Source organism: Crocodylus porosus, unplaced genomic scaffold (genome assembly GCF_001723895.1).
Source record: "Crocodylus porosus isolate Cpor-Errol unplaced genomic scaffold, CroPor_comp1, whole genome shotgun sequence".
NCBI classification, from domain to species: domain Eukaryota; kingdom Metazoa; phylum Chordata; order Crocodylia; family Crocodylidae; genus Crocodylus; species Crocodylus porosus.
In genome coordinates this window covers 148,284,164-148,305,659 of record NW_017728906.1, presented here as the reverse complement: position 1 = coordinate 148,305,659, position 21,496 = coordinate 148,284,164, and the positions used below count along the sequence as shown (strand labels likewise).

Sequence of the window (21,496 nt, the reverse complement as noted above, 5' to 3'; positions counted from 1 at the left end):
AACCTCCCCTCCTCCCCCCACCCTCATATCTAGGTGTATCTTTCTCTGCCCACTGTGGAAGCTGAGCTACCTACCTCTCCCTCTCCACCCCCTGCCACTCCCATTTGCTAGGCTAGACCACTGAACAGAGTGTTAAAGGTAAACCTTGAAAACAAGTAGCACCTTTCATTATTTTTACACATCAGTAAATGCATAGCTATCTGAAGCTGTCGTGTCTTATTCTCTGTAAGTGCAGCCCTTGTACTCATACATTAACACTTCCCAATATAAATTCTTACAGAGGCACTCCAAACCCAACACAACATTCATCCCTCCACATTCAAATCTGAGTTTTTCCCCTCACTTTGTAAAGCCCAAATGTCAGCTCAGACCCCTGGAATAGCTGGGAGGGACAGGATCAAAGCTCAAGGCATGAACAGACAGTCAGCACAGTTGAATGGTAGTTCCCCTGTGGCTGCTGTTTAAATTAGCAGTTGTTTTTCCTCCTGCAGTCTTTTTCATGCCATTTACAACCAGCCACGGATGTTCATAGATGTATGGCTGCAGTTGAACACAATGTCCCCTTGCACTGGATCCACCCTGAAGGGCTAAGCTTGTCACATTTCAGCTTGCCCCGAGTCAGTGTGGACAAGGGTATCAGAGGGCTGTATGGGGCTGTTCTTTTTCAGAGTTTCTGCAGTAGTTTGGTATAGAGAGATGTGTGTATGTCCCATGAAAATTAGAGAATTCTCCAATTTTTAGTATCTCATGGGGTTTTATCCAGTATATACAGCTTTCCACACACCATTCACTCAAATTTTTCTTGAATCATTGGTTTAGAACTGTCCGGATTATGTTAAGATTTTCTTTCAGCTATTAAAGTATACCTTGAGAAAATAATTCTGAACAAAAGATGATATACACTAGCAGCCAAGGTGATGCTGTTAAACTATACTGTCCCAGTAGGTTACCTTTATTAGTTTATCATTATTTATTCATATTATAATAGCAGTTGGGAGTTTCAATCAAGATCAGATCCCTGTTGTGCTAGGCACTGGACAGCCCTGACAAGAAAAAAAAACTAATTACAAACTCTTATGGTTTAGCATGTGCAGTGTTGACCCATTTATGAATACATAAGGTGTTTTCAAAAGTGGGACATAGCTGTTAGACTCACCCATAAGAAAGTATTGCTTACTTCTAATAAACCACTGCATATCTTTACAACCATTTTACATAATTCAAATTATTTCCTTCATGGACCAAAATCAATCATATATTTATTTATCATGGTGTTATCATATTATGTTTACAGTTATGAAAGGTTCAGTTTCAGTGGAGGGTGGGGTGCCATTTTGTCTATGAAAGAAGGCTTTTGACTTTTATATCACAGCTTGCTCATTTGTGTTGGAAGGGATTTCAGGGATTTCAACCTTTTGTCTAAATCATCGTACCAAAATGGAGATACAAGCCTGATCCAAACATTCATAGGGTCAGGGGATCTTTCAAACTCCAAATTTAATTTGGATCCAAATTTTTGCAAATGACCTCTGTGCTCATACGTTTTTTGAACCTTGGCTTAGAATACAGCCAAAATTTGAGTGTGTCTAGACCTAAATTTTGGGCCTAGCCCTTCAACTCACCTACTGCAGCGATACGTGATTTACAAAGGATGAATGTACAGATGCATGTGGATCTTTGTATGCAGGCAAAAAGTCTGAGAGTTACTACAACAATAGGTAGGAATAAGTGAATGTAGTTCAAGATCTTTTCCTAACTACATTAAAAACAGCAAATAAAAATTGCAACGGTTCTGCTTGTTGGTTTCAGGTTACCGCATGAGATTAGGATCTAGCACGGACAAAAAAGATTCAGGTCGCCTTCATGTCGATTTTGCTCAGGCAAGAGATGACTTTTACGAGTGGGAATGCAAACAAAGAATGCTGGCCAGAGAAGAACGTCATAGGCGCAAAATGGAAGAAGATAGGCTACGGCCTCCATCTCCTCCAGCAATAATGCATTATTCTGAACACGAAGCTGCTTTGCTGGCTGAAAAATTGAAAGGTAATGGACATTTGTTGGAGTGGGGGGCTTGTATTTTTAACTATATTATTTCATAAGAGCAGAAACCACCCAGTCATAAGAATACTGATAAAGACAACCTCATCATAAACAGACTACTAATTTCTCTTTAATATAATTTATTATTCCTCCTTTTCCCTTCCATCCCCCAGCTACTGCTATGTATGATATGGTAGGCATGTACATTTCAGCTATATCTAATAGCTGTCCTTCTAGCAATACTTGCATTTTCATTTTAACAATGGGGTCTTAACTTACAAAACTTTTTACACATCTTTCTTTTCCTTTGTTACACATGAAAATACATAGTAAATAAATACCCAACTTGAACATATAATCCACCTCAAATAAGACAATCCTTTAAAATCATAATTATCCCTCTTGGAGTAATTAACATGACAACTTGTTACAGGCCATCTTTTATACTTAAGATCCAATTCTACAACCACATTGAGTAGCGGTATACTTCCATTGAATTTAGTAGGATTATTCAATGTGAATATTCTGCTTTATGTAGGCCCTTGTACCTCTTGCATCACTAGAACCTGAACATCTTTTGCTATTATATTTAGCGATGGGACTTACATCTATTGCAGGCAGTTCATTCTTTCATCCTCTCCCGAGGGGAAGAATTGCATGTTCAAGGAAGTGTTTTGTTTTGGTAGGGTTTTGTCTTGTTTGCTTGCTTGCTTACTTGTTTGATGTTGTTCTGTGTACACATGCTGAGTAAGTACTACTCAAGGTAAGGCCTGAAGATTTCAGCCCCTAATAGTTAACATATAAATCAGACTTGGAATCAGATGGGAAAATGTAAAGCAAATGGCTCATCCCTTCCTCTTAACTTTGTTTCTGTTTTTGTTTTTCAATATTAAGCTTTTAGCAGCTGTGGTTGGCATCCTTTCCCCTGAACAGCAGCCGAGCATCTTGCCTCTGCTGTGTGCCAGGTCATGTGAAAATATGGTTCTTGCTGCTGTTTCAGAATTGCAAATATCCAGATTAGATTTGGACTATCTTGCTGTCAATACACTGACACATTGTGCTAACTATGAAACACATATTTAGAAAGTAGGATAAGGACAGTGCACTCTATTGTCTCTGCAGATATGGTGCCTGCCATGTATATTTGTAATTTATGCAGATACAATTCTAATATATATGTGGAATTAATTGCAGGGCACTATGAAATCACAATGGTTGTCGGTTGCACAATTCAAATCACAACTGAGTAGCTACAAACTAATCTTACTGACTTGTCCACAGCCCAGGACAGTTCTGCTCTTTAAGTACTTATAGAATCTGTGGTGGATCTGTCAAAAACTTTCTTTGCCTATTGCATAACTGTAATGTAACACTTCAAAGAAAAATCACTGCTGCAGCCTCTTGGACCTGGTAGAAAAACTTTGCCTCCAGCATCTTAAACTTCTTCCCACTCATTTCCTGCACTCCAAAACAATATGGGGAAGAGGGTATAAAGAGCTACTTCATACTGGCTGAAAACAAAATACATTGCATAATCCTAGGCAGCTGATACAGTGGAATGTTACTCTGCCTCTGAGTCATCCTGAAATGTATTGATATGATCAGCACTTAAAGTGCACTTTGGGAAGAAAAAGGCTGAGCAGAGGTTATAATAAAGGTCTGAAAAATCATGAATGGTGCAGACAAAGTGAATAGGGAGCTGTTATTCACCAAGCCCCAGAATATTAGAATTTGGGGTGGCCCAGTGAAATTAGCAGGAGCCAGGTTTAAAACTAACAAGAGGAAGTACTTTTTTATGCAGTGTGTACTTAACTTGTGGGATTCATTGCCACACTAGGCTGTAGAGGCATATAGCAGCCAAGTTCAAAAAGCGACTAGACAAACTCATGGGTGATAAATCCATGACTGTCTATTAAATAGAAGAGTCAGAGATGTTCCCTCTGGCATCTCTAATCCAATGGTGGTGGCTGCCAGGGAGAGAGAGATTACTGTAGATATACCTGGTTCAATGCTCTCCAACTAAAACAGGGAAGTCCAATTTCCTGGCAGCTGGGCCTGCATGCCATGCAGGCCACAGACCTGCCCTTCCCTCCCCCCACACACTCTTTGCTACTGTGTACAAGCTGCCCACTTCACCCCCTCAACACGGACACACAACATGGACAGCCTGCCCTCCGCCCCCAGCACAGGAACCTGGGCTTTCCCATACAATGTGTGCAGCTAGGAGGAGGGCATTACTGCACATGTGCCATACACAGCTGGGGGGAGTGGAGCTGTGCTGCCCAGCATCTCCCTTCACTGTGTGCATTACATGGTCAACTCTGTAGCACAGGCAACCCAGGCCCTTGAACACAGCTGGGAGAGAGAGGCTGCTGCTTGCACAGCATGCATGACTGGAGGCGTGGAGACCCAGGCTACCCAGTGCCACCCATCCACTGGGTTTATTGTAGGCAGCCTGGCTCCCCACCTCTCTCACATGCCTCCCCAGCAATGGCATCTGAGATCTCCCGTGCTATACGTGCAGCATCTACCCCTGCCTCTTTCAGCCTTATGCATCACCCGCCTTCAGTGCAGGCAAGCTCCCTTTTTTGCCATGCACACAGCTTGGGCAGTCCAGCCCCCTCCCAGCTGCTGTAGCAAAATGCAAATGGGCAGGGGCCAGGCAGGAGCCGCAAGCCGCAGGCTAACCCTTCTGTGGCCCCTGTGTTCTAAGTATCTACTCTTACCATTGCCCAAGCCAGGATGCTAGGCTAAATTGGTCAACCCAGTATGGTACTTATGTTCATAATAAATTAGATGATTAATACAGCTAAGGAGTCATAAAGCCCTGTGTGAACACAAGATCCAGAAGTTGTTTAGCTGTGAGAGTTATCAGAAATCAGCTGGAATACTCACTGGATAAAATGGCACTTAGTGTTGGAACTCTTTATCTGGAAGTGAAGTCAACATAGCAGATTAAAGGATAAGAGAAGAATTTGTCAGGTGACCATAAGATCCTTAATTAACCCCAAAGAATTAAGGTATCATGGACATGGATCAAAGATTTTGTCACCACTACAGAACTCAGATCAAATGAGGATCATTGTGGTTGGTGATGCAATGTGGCTTTCTGTACGCTAGCATGGGTTCCATCGTATTTACGTCCTGGGATTCGCATGCAATGGATATGATCAAGAGGATCTAGTTTTGGAGGAAAATGAACCGCTGACTTTACAGGCCTGGTACAAATATAATGGGCACACTATAACAAACTGAATTTTAATAATATCATTTGTGCTGTAATACAGTCTTGGAACCCTAGTTATGAAGCAAGATCCCAAAGTGCAAGGTTTGTACAAAACAGCAGTCCCGTACCCAGAGAGCGTACAGTCTAAACATAAGATAAAGACTATAAATCAATAATAGACAGATGGAGGAATACAAAGAAACAGTGAAGCAATATTACTGTGATAGACAATAGTCACAGCTCAAGAACAGCCTAACTATTGTCAACCATCTGGAAATAACTGTGCCATCATAGACTTTGTAGTGCCATCCGACAAATCTTGGTCAGAGACCTCATCCTTAATTTAATTATTGTTGGTGAGAACTTGATTATTGATAATATATTGATCTTGCAGAATCAACTGAAGAATATGATCCCTGTTGTAGAATCATAGGTTTGGAAGGAACTTCAAGGGTAACCTAGTCCAATCCTTGAACAAATACAGGATGTACTTTAGTCCAATGCCGACTTCGTGAGAGAAAATACCAAGCAACACCAATGGATTAAAAATGTACATTTCAACCTATTCTTATTATGCTTAAATCTTGACACAATATTATTTGGTTTCCCCATCACAAAAAGATCTGAGCTCTTTTCAACTCTCCTTTCCCTCTTGAAGCTTTGCATCCCTAGCAGCATGTAGTGGAGTCATTCATCTCCTTTTTACTTCTCAGGTTTTGTGGGTTGAATTCTTTTAAACTGAGCTAACATTAAAAAAAATCTTAAATCAGTATGTAAGCATGTCTGTTTCAGTTACTGTGTTTTCTTTTCTCTCTTCCTTCCTTGGTGACAATAATGCCTGTTTTTAGGCTTAAAGACTAAAATTTTGCAACTGCACACATAATCTCATAAACACAAAGGACTGATCATGCTGCAGGTCTAGCCTGCAGTAGGAGGAACAACCTCTTCTCTTGCTGTGCTAAACATTTAAAACATCAAAAGTGCCATATGGAAGAGACCAATGGTCCATCTCATCTGCTGTCCTGTTTCTGACAGTAGCCAATGCCAGATGCTTCAGAGGAAGGCAAAAAATCTCATAACTCACATAGTTGTGCATTACTGTACCATGGGGGGATATATATTTTTTTTGACCCCAGCTGGTGCTCATCTTATACTCTGGAACATGAGGATTGATAATACTTTCACATCTTAGCATAACGTATGGAATTGAAAATGCCATTTTTGCTGATACAAATGTCTTTCTGGTTCAAGGATGCTTGGCTGGCACATGGTGTGTACAATAGATTGCTTTGTTCCATTCTTAAGCAAAGACCCGGGCTGAGCCTTGAAAGAGCAGTTGGTGGCAGGATTCTCAGGCAATGCCCAAGGCATAACTAGAGGTTGAATTTGTGTTCTTTGTTTTTCTTTATCAAGAAAAGAATGCTTGGGCTGTTTGAACTTAAGGAACTGAGCTATTGCTGGTGTTGCCCGTACAGCCACTTTTTCGTCTGCTTTTAGGAACATCAGCCACTGCTATTGGAAAGGTTGTGGTGAGGTTTTAAGAACTGCTGTAACCAATGCTTTTGTTGTTTGGATGAATCTCTGCTGAAAATCAAGATCTATCTGCCGTGCTAGATGAAGCTTGAAACAGCTGCAAACACTTTTCCATGACCACTGTGTGCTCTTTCTAAGACAGTATCCAGATTTGTATTCAGGAAACGGGCTAGTGCAGTTGCTACTATGCTTTTGTCCTCTGTTTTATCTTCTTCTAAAGCATTCCAAACAGTAAACAGCTCCATGAAAACTTTTAAATGCACAAGGCCCGATTCTCTTTTGCATTAAGGTCCCTTTCCACCATCCTAACAGTGTATAGAGGTGATAAAGTCATTGTAAAAGTAATTTACTCTCATGTTAAAGTCCCTTTACTTTGCCGCAGCAGTATTAAATGCCTTAAGTATAAATGAGAATTGGACTCCTGAGCTGTAGGGATGGCTTGATTTAAGTTTGCTGAAACTACACATTGGTTTTCTGCACTGCTTCCCCATTACCAATATCTCTCCTAGGTTTCATGAAATATTGTGGTCACATTCTATCAATATCATATTTTGGCTGGACCAAAGTATTGATACAAGCTCTGTTCACAGTTTGAAAATGTCACCCACTGTCCCAAATTCCTCTTGAATTCCAAGAATTAATGGTTATTTCTGCTAAAATGGCAACACAATAACATAGTTATCATTGCCAACAACAAAACTAATGTCTGTAATCTTTAGAACGATTGTACCTGTTGTAAAGAATGGGACCGGGTGCAATTCACACAGGTAAGTTCCACAACATTTAAGGCCTCGTGCTCCCGCACAACATAGAGCATGAGGAGACAGTAATAGTTTCCAGTTTCTTTCCAGTTTTAGTTCACATTTGAAGCTGCATCATTTTAGGTCAACCATTAGGCTACAATTCCATGGTCTGACTTTTTATTTTTAAAATGAAAGTTTAAATAATACATAAACTGATAGGGCTGCCAATGGAGACCCACTCCAGAGACCACCAAGAACTAGCTCAATCCTTCACTGCTTTTATTTACATGCCAAAGCATGCCACTTTCTTTTCTTTCACAGAGCTCTACACAACTCTGAAAAATTGTATTCTTCACATTCTTTTCCCTGTAAAACTCTTTGTGGCTGGCAAAGCCTGGATGTTTTATTTCTGCAGTATATCTGACATTAACCAGTAATTGTATTGATTAGCAAGAACTTCATGGAGTTTCTTGTCTCTGAATGCCTGAGTATGTGGCTTCCAACACTGTTTGCCTATCATATTTTTATTTTAAATCACCCTGTGGTATCCATGTGACAACAATGAGTATTTGACACATTGCTAACACCTCATTAGTGAGGAACACAGGTCTAATCTCAGACCTCTAATATATAGCCACTAAAATAGTAGGGGCCAATCTGCTTGGCAGGCATGCCACAAATTAGCCCAGCACCCTTGCAGGGTGCCACTCTGGGTGCTGACAGATGTGCAGCTCCCTGTTCTAACTCATGGAACTTCACAGGAAGACCCCTGAGTTGCAGTAATCCCCCTAACCCAACAGATATTTTCCTTTGGAGGTGGGGGGGGATCAAGCTGCACTTTGGAGGTGGCTGAGTGTCTGCAGTCTCCCTCCCTGAGCCCCCCCACCCCTCAGCTCCACTGCTTTCTTCAGGATGGGAGGGTGGGAAGGGAGGGGAGGGAGCTCTATCTAAGGTTTGTTGGAAGTGGGGGTCAGGTGGATTGGAGCCCCCTAGCCCCCGCTAGGAGTAGGGCATGTCAGCCTAGCCCTACTCCTAACGGGGACTGACAGAAGTTAACGAAGGTGCTCCACTTTGGAGTGCCTTCATTTGAACCCTCATGTAATGAGAGTTCATTTGTTAGATGATTGGGCACTTTTAATGCACTCCGTAGCCAGGCACTTCTGTCAGGACATGGCTGAAGACCACTTTTGGGAGGCCGTTCACGCAACAAAATGTCACTTCTGTAAGTGCCCCCTGATCCCTTTCTCCTACCTGATCTGGTTTTTTTTGCTTTCTGCCCTATTCTGCCAGGTGATCTGCTCCTCTGCTTCCTGGTTCCTGCCCTGTCTGCCACTATGCTGCTTTGTCCCCTTCTCAGTCTTCTGTGTGCCACACAGTCTGCTTGTGCTACTTGTGGCAGCTGTGCTGCAGGTTGGCAGTTCCTGCACTAGAGCATTCAGTCTAAATTGTAGTGAAATAGCCTGTTCAGAGCAATGCAAATTCCATATTTACTCAAATCCAGGATGAGGTCTTCCCCCCACCATTCCCATTCCACATGGGAGAAAAACCCCTTACCTTGAATTCAAGTATAAGAGGAGGGGCAGTGGCTGGGGTTCTGATTTTGGCCCCAGACTACTGCTCCCCCTACCATCTACCCCCTGCAGCCTCTCTTCCCCACCTCCGCAGGTCTGTGGGCACAGAGCATGGAGCACATACTGGCTCCAGCCCCTGCCTGGCCCTACGTTAGTGGTGGACCTACTGCCATAACAACTGCTGCTGAGTGGCTAAATGGCCACTGGAGCCAGAGCTGAAGCTGCAACAGGAAGGTAAGTGGCAGGGGTAGGGGAGCAGGTATTAGAGAGTAGAGATATCAGGGTGGTAGTCACCAAGTGGGCAGGTTACAGGGGGGCACCAGGGGGCAGGTTGCAGGGGGGCTTTGTGCAGCTCCACAGCTCTGCAGGAAGCCCTGGGAAAGCAGGTTTCATCCAACAAAAGCAGCGAGCCTGATCACCCTGCCACCCCCACACAGAGCCTGCCTGCCTGAGCTGTGCAGGGGCCTGGTGCTTCCCTCTACGGCCACAGTGCCCCCCGGGACTGCCTGTGCCATGGACATAATCACCATCCCCCCCTCCCCCTGGGACCGCTCCGCTTGCCAGCAGCTCGCCCTTCCCTCTCTGCCGGAGAGGCAAGTAAGTCAATGGGGTGTGTACATGATGTGGAGGTTTAATTAGCCCTAAGTAGAAGCGGTGTTTTTTAAAACCCACCACTTCAATTTAGGGCCTCTGTTTCATCTACACACGTCCCTAGATTCTCTACATGAAATAGATAAATTTACAAACTTTCCATGCCTGGAATCTAATTGGTGGGGGACTGGATTGCCTTAAATTTGAAGTTGTCTTGGATATTAGTAAATACGGCAATTTTTCTTCTAATCATTGGCTGACCAAAACAAAACAAGAAAAAAAGCGCAAAATAAATATGTATTTCAGATAAAAAGGTTTAATTCAACATGTAGCATTTCATTTTGATTTGAAGGGAGTGTTTTTTACTATTTTTCATTGAAGTGGGGTTTGTGACAAATTTCACACAAATTTGTTAGTAGTTTAATAGTTTTAGTTAACCAAAATTTTCACTTTTTGATGAATAAAATATTAGACCCAAACATTTTGGCCAACTCTGGTCCTACCTTGAACTGGTTTAATGAAGCGTTCAACCTTGTTTCTGAGAGACAATCACATATACGTGGTAAGAGTCTTATTCATTTTTGTGAAGCATGGTAGCAAGTTGGCAGGTAGTTTAGAAATCCTATGTCATCAAGGTTTTCTACAGCAGAATGTAGTTATTGTAGGCATCTGAAGGTAGCCTGCAGATCTTATTCAACAAGAAAAAATACTTGTCATAAGATGGGGTATTATGAAAATGGCTACTTGTTTGTTGAACTTCCCTTCCTTTCTTTTTTGTCTGTTTTATAGTGTTCAGATGTTGAGACCTTAGCATATTGTAGGTGGGAATAAGCAGTAACAAATTCTCGTAATCAAATACATTGTTGTTGAAAAGTTTCTGAGATGTATTGATAGATATTTGAGATTACAGTTTACACATTGGCATTTTCTTTTATGGGCATGTGTAACTGCAATTTTGTATCCAGGACAACAGAGGCACAACTAAAGATAGGGTGAATAGGTTGACCTTCTTTCTTTATACAGAATGCCACTCTAATACTGTTCTATCAGGTGCACTGGAACAAATCTTTTTAATCTGTGTGCTTATGGCATTTGGGTTCCAAAGGGGAACCTTGAATACTGTGATATTCCTAATTCAAGCACATCTGTACTGAATGCTGTCATCCTTACAAATCACTTCTTGCAAATAGGCTTTTTTGAAATAATGCATTTATCTTATTTTCTGCAGGTAGTCAAGTAGTTCTACTGTCTAACAAAGGCATCTCATCAAATCTGAATAACAGTTTTAAAAATATTTTAGGGAAAGGGCACAATAAACATCTGTAAATCTCATACAATACTCTGTTATTTACTTCCCTTTTAAACGTGTTGTCTTTTTATGAGCACAGGAAAATTATTCACATGCTTTTCCATTTAAAAAAATGTAATTTGCAAAATTCAAAAGCTGCGTCTTTGCCAGGCACAGTATTATCCCCTGAAGAGAGAACAGATTGGAAATTTAAATAAATAGATGGCAGTTACAGTAGAGTGAACTAACTGGGGATGCATCTTGTACAGAATTCAGGTAACATCAAGCCTGACAATCTCAACTCTTGCATGGAGTTGAAATATAAACAACATTTAATTGCTTAGGAAATAGGATATTTCACTGAGAAGAAATCCACTCTGCTTTCATTATTACTCTGTGCTTACAGCCAGACTTTTGAGCATTGCAGAAGAGGTGCAGTTATCCAGAAAGGCAAATCTAATGTAGTAGGGACTCAAATTAATGTAGACTTGCATCAGAAGGGAAATCAGCATAGAGGCCCTTTTAATCAAAGTGAGGACTGCCTCATTCAGTTGCTGATGAAAAGGTTCTGATACTATTTCTGTCAACTTTTTTATTAGCAGATTCAAGACACAGGCACATAATAGACATGTTTCAGCCTTTTCATGTCAAGTGTCTACTTACCCTTCCCAATTTTAGATCATAATTTTTCCCTTCCTTCTTTAATGTGTTGTTGTCATCTGTTGTAACACCATACATCTAGCTGGGATAGCTTCATGTAGAAGTTACTAGCAAAAACTGTTATGAAGGCAGTGTTGCCTATTCAGCCATCTGTGGCCTGATACCCCAATTACTTGGTTGCTTGGCTTAGCTAGCAAGCCTTAAAAGAAATGAAATCACAGTAAGGCATATTCTGAGTAGGGTCCTGATCCATGTAATCCATATTACATCCATATGAATTTTAATATAATCATACTTGATTAAGTGTACAGCACTGAAAAATTATTCAAATTAATTATGGCTGACTAGGAAATTGAAACTCACAGATCTAAAAGTTTGTAGTACAACTTTCAGAAATAGGGAGGAAACTCAATAACCTCATAATTACATTTTATTGGAAATAATGGCATCAGCAGGATAAGATAATGAATTTCTGTGTCTAACACTAAACACCCATCTCTGGAAGAATCCTCTGTGATTTGAGTCTGGAAGAAAGTGATTGATTAGACAGTTTGGAGGGATTACATTTTGGGATACCTTTCTGTAAGCATGCCTTTTTTCTTAAAATTAGTTTACACTGATTAGTAATCTTCTAGTTTATAACCCAAAAAGAGTCTTGGATATGTTATGTCATTGTGATAATTCAAGAACAACTAAGATGGATGTTAATTGGTCTTCAAAGGGAGCCCTTGGTACTGAGATTTGTGTTCAGTATGACACAATATGCAGCATTTAAACAGGAAAAGAAAGAGAAGTAGGGATGATTAGTAGACTTAATACTTACATTTCTAGGTCAGTGGCAAACTGATGCATGCTTTATGAAAACAGTGTGACACATCTGTGGTTAAGTACACAAATAAACAGGGAGTATACTTTAATGAGATATTAGGTATTATAAAGATCAAAAGATTAGGAATTATAAAAATCAGGGTTAGGTTCCCCACCTCCTCTGTCAGTCCCTTTACACCACATAGAAGGGCTAGAGTGAAATAGAGGTCCTAAATAAACTGTCTCTGAGGTTTTCTGAGGATTAGGCACTGGGGCAGTTGGAAGGACTTCCTCAAGAGCCCAAGCCAAGAGTAGTCAGGAGCCCAAGTCTAGGGAGTGCATAGCTGGGGAAAATAGGGCCATGAAAGATACCTACAGCACTGCAGATCATTTAAACAAGGTAGCTGTCCAGAGCAGGGAAAGTTAGTCTGGAGTCTTTCAGAAGGCCTGGTAAATATGCATCTTACAGACTAACTAAAACAGAGATGTTTAAGTCTTAGTAAGCAGTAGCATTTTATGAAAGCTTATGCATCTGATTTAGCTGCCTAGAGGACAGCTTCAGGAGACAGGCCTGTCCATATCTGGCAATCAGAGTGTCTACTCTATATGCCATGAGCTTCTTTAGCCCTCATGGAGTGCATCCACACAAGCACGCTGATGCATCTTACAGCATCTCAAAGCCCTTTGAGGTGCTGCAAGAGGCACATGTGGGAATTAAAAAAATTCCCTGCACTGCAACTTTGCAGCATGGGGACAAAATTAGACCCCCTGGATATCCAGACATCAAAAAAAAAAAAACATGCCAGGAAACAGCAGAGCAAGGCATGGTCCCGGAGTGTGCCTGGAGGCAACCTGGGAGTCAGTCTTTTAGGAGAGCTTGCCTTATGCCGCTGGTGCCACAGCCACCAGTTGTGGGAGCAGGCATGTGGCAGCCCCAGAGCCATCCCTAGCAGTGTGCAGGGCCTGGGGCCTATCAGCCCATGTGGGGGGAGCAGGCAGGAAGGGTGCGAGCGGCCAGAGTACAGAGGTGGTGGTGTGCGGTAGCTGCAGTGAAGCTGGCGGTGTGTGGTGGCCATGGCAGAGCCGGTGGCATGCGGTAGGACCCGACCCAGCCCAGCCCGTTGTTGCTCCATAGTCTGGCTTTGCATCAGAGTGGGATGCGCAGCTCTGAGAGGCACGGCTTCTGTGCAAGCTGTCCCATCGCGCTGGGTCCTGCCACCATGGAAGCAGCCCAGTCTGGCAGTGCAAGTGGCCCCAGTCCTGTCAGGATCCAGCTCAGCATGACACACAGTCCCTGCAAGTGGTGCAAGCCCCCTATGAGTGACACAGGCAGCAGTGGCTCTGAGCCACTTGGAGCCACTCTGTGCCATGGGGAGGCTGGCAGCAGTGCACTCTGAGTGTCCCACTTCCGCTGCTGCTGCTGCAGGGGGTAAGTTGTGGGCCCTATGTGGGGGGCTGTGGCCCTGCAGGGTGACTGAGACCCTCTGGGTGGGGGCTGTGGCCCTGCAGGCTGCCTGGGCTCCTGCAGGGGATAGGGGATGTAACCCTCCAGGGTGGAGCTGGGGCCCTGTGGGAATGGGGCAGTCCATGTGCTGTGTGGGAGGGCTGCACCTTGTGGTGGCCAGGGGAGTCGCCCCTAATGAGCAGCCCCCCAAAAGGTCCTCCCACACCCACAGTTCCCCCAAGTTGTCCCACACCTACCAACACACCAAGCCACATCCCTCCACACCCACCCACCCCCTTCCTGCAAACCCCACATCCCCCCATCACATACGTATCATGTAAGAAGAAAACCAAAAGCACACATCAACACATAGATATTTAGAATTTATTTTATCATGATGATAGAGACACTGGTAGGCTTCTAAATTGCTTTAACATTGTAAATATATCAATAAAGCATTGCCCAACTGATCTGTGTGTGTGTGTGTGTGTGTGTGTGTGTGTGTGTGTGTGTGTGTGTGTGTGTATGCATATGTAGCATTGTCCTCTGTTTTAGTTGTGGAATAACATGGATTTTGGGGTATTTAAAAAAATGGATTTGGCATGTTGCTGCAGCAGTCCAGCTGGCACAAGGGGTAGTGTCCCCAGATATCAATTGGCTGGGCCCCAGAAGCTCCTGAGAGTGAGTAGCCCTGAGCTGATTACCAGGGCAGGTTTTTATATTGCTGGAGCCAAAATAGGTGCTGATCCCAAGCACTAGCTCCTCCTAGCTGCAGATCTGGGAGAAGCCAGGCAGGGTTATTTTTCCCCAAGTGGCACAATTTGCCCCACACCAAAGTGCATGTCTGGGCATGTGCACTGAGGCAAAAAGCCCCAGATCAAATTTGTACCACTTCTATTTGAGCTATTGCGAGCTATTTGAGCTGTTGCAAGCGCACGTGCCTGCATGTGTGGATGCACCCATGCAGTCCAGATTGGGAAGTGTCTTAAAGCCAATGTAGCCCCTGTCTTCCCACTCTACTATTCTTGCGTCGTGCCTAGTAGAGGTACAGTAATATAATCTTATCATAAAAATACAGAAGTATCATGTTGCAGTGTTTGACATAGTTTTATAACTAGAAGTGCTAGTAATACTAGAGGATTTCATTGCCTGTCTTTGGAGTAATGGGTTGGCATATCTCTTTGTAATGGCTCAGATTGTAGGAACTGTTGCTCTGATTCTGTAAAAACCAACGTACATGTTAAACTTTGAAGAGATGAGTACTCACAAACTTCCAGATTCCTCTGAAGCAAATTCTGCCTCCTGCTACAAGTTGCAAGAGTTCCATAAGCTGTCTTCCCTCCCTCCACCCACACACGTAGTGTTTTGAAGCAACTTTAGCCAGAGCTGTGGCCAGTTTGGGTTGCTTAGACATACTCAGGTCTCAGAAAAGAAAAATGCAAATGATTCAAGAATTATTTCTTGCTTTTCCACAGAAAAGCTCAGACAACACTTTTCTACTCATGCCTAAGGATGTATTTTCTTTATTTTTCCCTTCATGTCACTTTTGAACAAAGATGTAAGTGCCAAATATTTTCAACTGACACAAAAAGAATTTAAAATATATTATCTCTGGAGACCTTTGATTGAATCCAGAAGACACCTAAAATCTTAAGCAATAGATAGGAGCTTGCTGTCATCAGTAGACTGATAGTATTTAAAAGATATACATCACTGCTTTCAATACAACTGAAAGCCCAACAGACAGTGCATAAGTACTGTGTAGGCTTGTGTAATTGATGCATTGTCATCATAGGCATAATTTGTCTAAAATACACTGTAACTTTGGAGAAGGAATTATCTGAGTGTAAGAATATATGGTACACTCTAATGCAGGGATGGGTAAAATGTCAGGTCCAGCCCACAGCTGGACTCCATTTTCCAGCAGCCCCAGCTGTGCTGTTGCTGCCAGACCCATCTCCACTGCCTGGGCACCTAAGCCTGTCTGCCTTGCTCCCACCAAGAGGGGCAGGACCCACAGAGGCAGGGTGCATGGCTGGGTAGCTGGGATGGGGTTGCAGCTGGGAGTAAGATGGGCAGGTGGGGGCGGGGAGATCCCAGGATCCTGGGGCAGTGGCAGTGTGAGACCAGGGCAGAACCATGATGTGTTCCTTGCATGCCTGTGCTTGCAGAACCCGTGCTCATCACAGGGGTATGCAGGCAGCAGATTGCAGCTATGCACTGACGCCACCCCCCCTTAACCACCGCAAGATCCTGGGGTCTTCCTAGCTCTGCCCATCCCTCTTGCTCCTGGCTGCAGCCCCATTCCAGCCACCTGACCATGTGCCCTGCCCATGCAGGTCCCACTTCAGTGGTGGGTTTAGGGCAAACGGGCAATAGGGCTGGGTCTTAAAGTGGCAGCACTGCAGGGGCTGCCAGGAAATGGAGTCTACAACAGGTCATATTCTGCCCACTCCTGCTCTAATGGAACAATTATATAATGAAACCTATCTTAAGAAAATGTATTTAAACAGGATTGTGCATCTTTTTTGCTGTACCTCTGAAGTGATACTTGTTAGGGTAATGATATGGATTTTGGATGTTGGGGGAATGATATGGAATCTGGGGGTGCTGAGTGTGCAGCTGAATGAAGGCTTTTTCCCATGTCTCAGCAAAAAGCTGCTGGTCACAAGGCTGGATGATATATTAAAAGTAACTAACTTTGCAAATGCTTAGGCAAGCAATTTTCTAAACAAAGTAGTGTTAGAGCCCATTGTGTAAGAAGAACAAGATGCAGCCCACCAGCTATCATCAGGAGATGAGACAGAAGCCAAACCTTGGAGATGGTGCTGAAATCAGCAAAGAACAAGAAAGAGCCAGCAAGTGACTGAGAGTACCCGAGTACATGGTCTTATGCATGCGCTCTTAGCAGAGAGGCATGTAAATGAAGGAAATGCATAGGCAATTCAATGTTAATGAAGTAAACAGTAAATAGAGGAGGAGCTTGAAATGGGAGGAGAAAAGGGGGAAACTGGAGGTGGAACAAGGCAGGGTAAATGTTAATATGTATGAACCAAGGTGTATAAATATTAGAAAAAACTGTTGTTCAGGGTGGCTCTCCATATTCTATCAGTGAGAGAGTGTAGCAGGACACTAAGATGCCTGCTACTTGGAAAGCCAGAGTAGTGGCTCAGGGGCTGGTTGCTAGGGGGCAACCGGAGGGATTTAAGGACACGCACCTGTTTACTCAGCTGAATGGAAGGGGCAAGGCCTGTCTCAGATATAAATCGCAGGCCAAAGCCCAGGGAGAGGGAAGCCTGCGGCCAAGGAGGATGGAGCTCGGCCCTGAATGTGTGAAAGAGAAAAGGCCTAGATGTGCAAGCAGCTAGTGACGCGGGTGAGCGATGGAACACCTGCGGTGTGATTTGGAGGATGTTTTAGCCATGAGGCATGGATTTGCATTATAGCCCAGGGGCTTGTGTTATTGTTTTTGTTGTTGTTACACTGGAGGATCGGGTGAGGCTATTAGGGGTTGGAGGAGGCTCATAGGGGCTCCATGGTAGCATGGGGACCCCGGTTCTAGAGAGGGCACGATATTCAGGGGTGTGGTGACCACAGCCCTGATAAGGCGAGCAGAGGATTTGAGGGGTCAGGTAAGGCTGAGGCTGCCTGAGCCCTACAGGAGGTTTAAGACCCGAGGAGGAGATTTGAGGGTGGGGGCCAGGCATGGCTACGGCCACCTGAGCCCCAAGGCCCCAGAGCAGGTGGCGCGAGAAGCCCCAGAGCGGGGGAGGAGATTGTTGATGAGTGCCAGAGGGCACGGTTGTGAGGCAAGCCAGAAGCGCCGGTGGGGCGCAGGAGAGTGAAATTGACCAAACAATGTCTGTCTGGTACATCTGCGAGGCATGGTACAGGGGTGGTTGGAGCAAGGCTGGGGTGCCTGGAACCCCATTATAGAGCTGAGACGCGGGGTAGCAGCAGAACCATAGCCAAGGGAATGAAGGGCAGCATCCCTACAATAATTACATAATATCAAAGATGTGGCGGGCAAGATTCCGAGGGTGCTTAGCTTATGTTTGGCATGGTATGGAGAGCCCTAGGGGACAGCACGGCGATCCTAGGACTCCATCCTGCTACAGGGAGCTAGTCTGGAGCTGTCTCCATTCTGATTAAAGCTATTGCGAGCAATGTTTGTTGGTGTTTTCTCCCTGCTCTGCTCTGGCTAATGAGTACCAGGATCCATGGGCAATTGAATCGTCATCTTCCTTGTCGTTGGGTGCCACATGGAATCAGGGTCTAACAATACTTGTGAGCAAAATTAGCTTCCTCCTAAATGAATGGCTTTAAAAAGGCTGCAGTCCAAGTCCTGTTTAAATTAGATTCTATTGTTTCTGTTTTCTCTTCTATCTTTCTGCTCAATAAAAATTAAATTTATTACCCAGTATTGAAATCTGTTTTTTCAGACCAGCCTGTGCTTGCTTAGAAAGTGTTGCACTGTATTTGGGAATGAAGAAAATTAATTCAATTTGAGTTGCTATATGTCAGCCACTGGTGGTAAATTAATTAAATTGTTAACAATGAAAATGAAATTGAAGAATATTTTAGAGAAGTGTTCTTATAAAGTAATGTTGTTCTGATGTGTATGTATAACCCTTTACCATTGGTTAATTTTTTAGAAAAACATATCTACTAATTACATAACCAATAACGTGTCTGGTCTTTAATACTAAGACCTATTTTTACCTTGTACAAAACCAACAATTAAACATAACCGGCCCAAAGGTCCTGACAGCTCACTGGATGGGTACTATATTAATATTTTTTTTCATAAATATATTCTTTCTCATGAGTTATACCTCTTATAGACATCAATTTTGTTTAATAACTCCAAAACAAAAGGGGGTGCTTTTATTTCCTGTAGGTTCTATTGAGAAATAATGTGCATCAATGAGCTGTTCAGTTTGAACAAGTAGTTCTGCATCTCAGTGCATCTCAACTAAATATGCAGTTCTGTTCTGCAGACTAAAGTCAACCAAAGACTGTGGCGCTGGTGTCATAGGGAAGGCTTTGGCTTCTGTGACCACAGCCTGCTCTTCAGCGAGAGAGGCAGCGAGCTGCTGGGCAGAGATGGCCTCAACCTCTCTCCCCTGAGGAGGAGGCTCTTCTCAGCCAGGCTGGCTGACCTGCTCCACCGGGCTTTAAATTAAGCCGGCTGGGGGACAGGCGGCTACTGCCACTGCTGGCCTGCTGAGCAACCCTTGCAAAGCCAGCAGGCCAAGGCACTTATGGGAGCCCACCCCTGCCCCAGCCCTGGTACAATCTGTGGGCAAGGCAAGAGCCCCCAGGGGAACACTTGCCTGCTTGTACACAAATGCCAGGAGCTTGGGGAATAAGCAGGAGGAGCTCATCCTCTTGCTTAATGCAAATAATTATGATGTCATAGGGATAGTGGAGCCCTGGTGGGACTCCACCCATGACTGGACCACGGGTATAGATGGCTATAACCTGTACAGGAGGGATCGTTTAGATAAAAGGGGCACAGGTGTAGCTCTCTATGTTAAGGAAAGCTACGCATCCCTGCAAGCTGATATTGACAACCAGGGTGGATGACTGGAGACCCTCTCGGTTAAAATCCATGGGGAACACAGCACAGGGGACACAACGGTGGGAGTCTACTACAGACCTCCCACCCAAAGTCAAGAGCTTGACCAGGAGTTCGCCCGGGAACTGTCTGAGGCTGCATGCTCCAGGACCATGGTTGTCATGGGTGACTTGAATTACCCAGACATCTTGTGGGAGGATCACTCAGCAAAATCTGAGTGGTCACAAAGCTTCCTCTTGTGCGTGGATGACCTCTGCCTGACTCAAGAAGTCTATGGGCCAATGAGAGGTAAAGCGCTGCTCGACCTGGTACTGGCTACTGGAGATGACCTAATCGGAGACCTAGTGATCGATGGGAAGCTGGGTGACAGCGACCACGAGCTGATCACCTTCACCATCTGCCATAAAGCTGGCAAGTCAGTCAGCAACATGGAAGACTTTGACTTCAGGAAAGCCGACTTTGACAAGTTCAGGAGGCTAGTCAGTCAGGCCCTCAGGGACCATGACCCCAGGGAGATGGGAGTTCAAGAAGAGTGGTTGTTCCTCAAGGGAGCGATCCTCAATGCACAAGCTAATTCTATTCCATCTCGAAGGAAAGGCAGCAAGAGGGCACAGCAGCCCCCCTGGCTCTCCAGGGATCTAGCAGACCTCCTGAGGCTAAAAAGCAAGGCCTACAAAGGATGGAGGATGGGATTCCCCTCCAAGGAGGATTATTCGGCACTGGTGTGGTCTTGCAGGGAGCAAACCAGGAAAGCTAAGGCTGCAACTGAATTCCAACTACCTTTGAGCATCAAGGACAATAAAACGTCCTTTTTCAAATATGTGGGGAGCCAAAGGAAAAGCAAGGGCAACATTGGACCCCTGCAGAATCAGATGGGTCAACTGACAACTGACGCCCAGGAAAAAGCCAACCTATTAAATGGGTACTTTGCGTCAGTTTTTCATCAGTCCCATGGGAGGCCCATGCCCGCTACAGGACAGGGAGGTCCAGGTGAGGGAGAACCCCTGCTCTCCATTAATGCTGACCTCATGAAGGAACATCTTGAGAGGCTGGATACCTTCTAGTCAGCTAGCCCTAGCAATCTATACCCCAGGGTACTCAAGGAGCTGGCGAGCGTCATAGCCCAGTCTCTGGCATAGATCTTTGAAAACTCCTGGCACTCTGGTATAGTGCCCGAAGACTGGAAGAAGGCCAATGTGGTGCCTATCTTCAAGAAAGGGAGGAAAGTGGATTCAGCTAACTATAGACCCATCAGCCTGACTTCTATCCTGGGGAAGATCTTAGAAAAGTTTATTAAAGAGGCCATTCTTAATGGACTGGCCAACGCCAACATCCTAAGGGATAGCCAGCACGGGTTTGTTGTGGGTAGGTCTTGCTTGACCAATCTCATTTCCTTCTATGGCCAGATGACCTGTCACCTGGACAAGGGAGAAGAGATTGATGTCATATATCTTGACTTCAAAAAAGCCTTCGATCTGGTATCCCATGATCACCCCTTGGCGAAACTGGCCAGTTGTGGCCTTGGGTCCACCATGAACCGCTGGCTGGGAAATTGGCTTTGTGTTCGGACCCAGAGGGTAGTAATGGATGGAAGCTAATCATCATGGTTTCCTGTGACCAGTGGGATCGCCCAAGGCTCTGTCCTCGGACCCATATTGTTCATCATCTTCATTAATGATGTGGATATTGGATTCGGAAGCGGACTGGCCAAGTTTGCTGATGACACCAAATTTTAGGGCAAAGAGAAAGGCGGGTGATCCAGGGGGACCTCGACGGGCTCATGAAATGGGCGAATGAGAACATGATGGTGCTTGACACCAAAAAATGCAAGGTTCTCCACCTTGGGAAGAAAAATCTGCAGCATCCTTATAGGCTCAGCAGTGCTACACTGGCTAGCACTATGGAAGAAAGAGACTTTGGGGTCATCATTGACCACAAGATGAACATGAGCCTGCAATGCGATGCTGCGGCTAGTAAAGTGACCAAAACGCTGGCTTGCATCCATAGATGCT

General features: G+C 44.3%; 1 protein-coding gene across 6 annotated transcripts in view; it reads left to right on the top strand.

The window, feature by feature from the left end:
* Window positions 1-21,496, top strand: part of ENOX1 (ecto-NOX disulfide-thiol exchanger 1) — a 531,698-nt gene that overhangs the window by 386,817 nt on the left and 123,385 nt on the right. For all 6 annotated transcript variants that reach the window (XM_019529871.1, XM_019529872.1, XM_019529868.1 and 3 more), the window contains one exon: window positions 1,810-2,043. In XM_019529871.1, the coding sequence (XP_019385416.1) occupies window positions 1,810-2,043 (234 nt within the window). The remainder of the gene's footprint in view (window positions 1-1,809; window positions 2,044-21,496) is intronic.